The sequence below is a fragment of the Plectropomus leopardus genome, unplaced genomic scaffold (assembly GCF_008729295.1).
Source record: "Plectropomus leopardus isolate mb unplaced genomic scaffold, YSFRI_Pleo_2.0 unplaced_scaffold9779, whole genome shotgun sequence".
Classification (NCBI taxonomy): Eukaryota; Metazoa; Chordata; class Actinopteri; order Perciformes; family Serranidae; genus Plectropomus; species Plectropomus leopardus.
The window spans coordinates 1-2,711 of NW_024704497.1; the positions used below are offsets into that span (position 1 = coordinate 1).

Here is a 2,711-nt window from a genome sequence, read left to right on the forward strand (position 1 = left end):
AACACACTAGTGCTCCCTGACAGGAGACGTACTTCTGAAGAGGTAAGCCCCAAATTACAACTGTATAATCTCAATAGCTGTGTCACTTAATTGATCACTTTTCTATCGTAACTTGTTTTGGCCTACATAAGTCTACTGTAAAATCAATAAGGTGCTGAAGTGTTTGCATTTTGTGAAAGAGCTAACTTATTGTCATGTGTTTTTGGTCAAATTCATTGCAGTGTTCAGTGCTTTCCCTTTCTGTTAACCTAAGAAACTTCTGCTCGCAACTTACTCAAACACTGTTACCTGCATAACATATTTTGCACTGCTGTCCGTGGTACTGAAGTCTGGTCGTGGTGATTTTGGTCACGTTGTGGTGATTTGAAAGTATCTAGTCTAGAATACAGACATTTTCAATATTTTAATGACAGCTAAAATGCTGGGTTTTGCACTATCCATGGTGCTGAAGTTTTGTCTTAGATTTTTGAGATTCTATCAAGAGTCCTGGGAAGCAATGCAAATACTCCAGTGGTCGGTGACAGGTAACAGGCTTCTGATCCAATTAGCTGTTATAAACCAGTTGTTTCGTCGGCTCTTGGCTGCAATTTTATTTTATCATATAGATAACTTCTTTAACATTCAATGCCTATGGAGGATTTCGTGGCTTTAGATGCATGTTTTACATTTTCTGTCTCCTTTGTACTAAATGAAAGCATTGGATGGTCCACTGGGTGTCAGTGTTACAGTAGGGAACTGCAAAGGCTTCATTCAAAATAGACTCTGCCCCTTTCAGAGTGTGTTTTCAGCTCGACCAAAAAGAACGCCACCGTTTCGGATTTGAGCTTTACATCCTTCTTACACAAACGTGTTTTTCCGGAATATAATCTCAGGACAACTGGAGGTGTTTTCAGTGGAATTTATCCGTGGAGGTGGTTTCAAATGATTATGACAAAGAAGACAAAGAACAAAGAGGGAAAATGATGTCTTGGTCGCACCCTCTGCTTTTCTATCTGCTTTTCTGCTTTGGCGAGCTGATTTCAGCTCAAATAAAATACTCGACGCCGGAGGAAGTTAAATTGGGAGCTATCATTGGAAATGTCGCAAAAGATTTGGGCCTTGATGTCAGTTCCTTGACAAACAGGCGATTTCGCATTGTGTCTGGAGCTCAGGATGCGCTGTTTGAGGTAAACCCGAACAATGGGGTTCTGTATGTTCACAAGAATCTCGATCGAGAAAAGCTGTGCGATAGAGACAGTGCTTGCTTAATCGATTTTAAAATCGTTGTTGAAAATCCACTTGAAATCCATTATGTCACAGTGGAAATAACAGATGCAAACGACCATGTACCGACGTTTGTCGAGAAAGAAAAGGTTATAGAAATAGCAGAAAATACTTTGCCGGGAGCACGTTTTCAGTTACCAGGCGCCCGGGATCCAGATGTTGGGATAAATTCAGTCCAGCGATATAAACTTAGTCAAAATGATCACTTCAGTCTTGAAATTCGAGAAAGGGGAGAGGATAAAATCCCATTTCTTGTGTTGCAGAGGCACTTGGACAGAGAGCAGAAAACAAATCACAGTTTAATTTTAACCGCTATGGACGGAGGGACGCCACAAAAATCTGCATATCTTAATCTTACCATAAAGGTTCTCGATATCAATGATAACAGACCTACTTTTTCGAAGGAAGTTTATTCTGTGACATTACAAGAAAATGTTGCTTTAGATACGGTTGTGATAAAAGTCAATGCAACTGATCTCGATGAGGGAGCTAACGGGGATGTCGAATATGCATTTGGGGGAGACATCAGCTCCAATGTGTTAAAGTTATTTAGTCTAGACAGAAATTCAGGCGAAATTCGAGTTAAAGGACAAATTGACTTTGAGACAGCTGATGTGTTCAAGTTAGACGTTCAAGCCTCTGACAGAGGGCAGCCTCCGACGACAACAGACTGTAGAGTCATAATAAAGATCCAAGATATCAATGACAATAAACCAGAAATAGAGGTGACATCAATATCTAGCATGGTCCCAGAGGATTCAAAACAGGGAACCGTGGTCTCTCTTATTAGTGTCAAAGACATTGATTCTGGCTTAAATGGCAAAGTGCTGTGCAGTCTGACAGGAAATGTGCCATTTGAATTGAAACCGTCGTTTAAAGAAAATATGTATTCATTAGTTACAAAAGAAACACTGGACAGAGAAACTGTGTCCCACTATGATATTTTAATAACAGCTACAGATTATGGTGAGCCTCCACTTTCCACATTCAAAACGTTAAGTATTCAGGTTTCAGATGTTAATGATAACATCCCAGAATTCCCACACAGTCCCCTAGAGTTATATTTAACGGAAAACAATGCTCCTGGCGCATCAATATTTTCTGTGAGTGCATTTGATAAAGACTTAAACGATAATGCTGCAGTGTCCTATCGTTTAATGAGAGGGGAAGGTGGTCATACTGATATGGCATCGTTTCTGAATATAAATTCTGATAATGGACAAATATCCGCGCTAAAGGGTTTTGACTTTGAAACTCTGAAAACTTTCCAGTTCCAAGTTGTCGCCACAGATTCTGGAACTCCGTCACTAAGCAACAACGTCACAGTGAACGTGTTCATTCTGGATCAGAACGACAACGCTCCAGTCATCCTGTATCCAGTCAGCTCCAACGGTTCTGCTGAAGGTGTGGAGGAGATTCCCCGCAATGTCAACGCAGGACACTTGGTG

At 40.6% G+C, this 2,711-nt stretch overlaps 1 protein-coding gene across 1 annotated transcript; it reads left to right on the top strand.

Annotated features, from left to right (window-relative positions):
• Positions 1 to 959: 959 nt before the first annotated feature.
• On the top strand, positions 960 to 2,705 carry LOC121940898 (protocadherin alpha-8-like; the record flags this gene model as incomplete). Its single annotated transcript, XM_042483577.1, has 1 exon — positions 960 to 2,705. A coding segment is annotated over exon 1 (1,746 nt), but the record flags the coding sequence as incomplete, so codon positions are not given.
• Between the last annotated feature and the right edge of the window lie 6 nt (positions 2,706 to 2,711).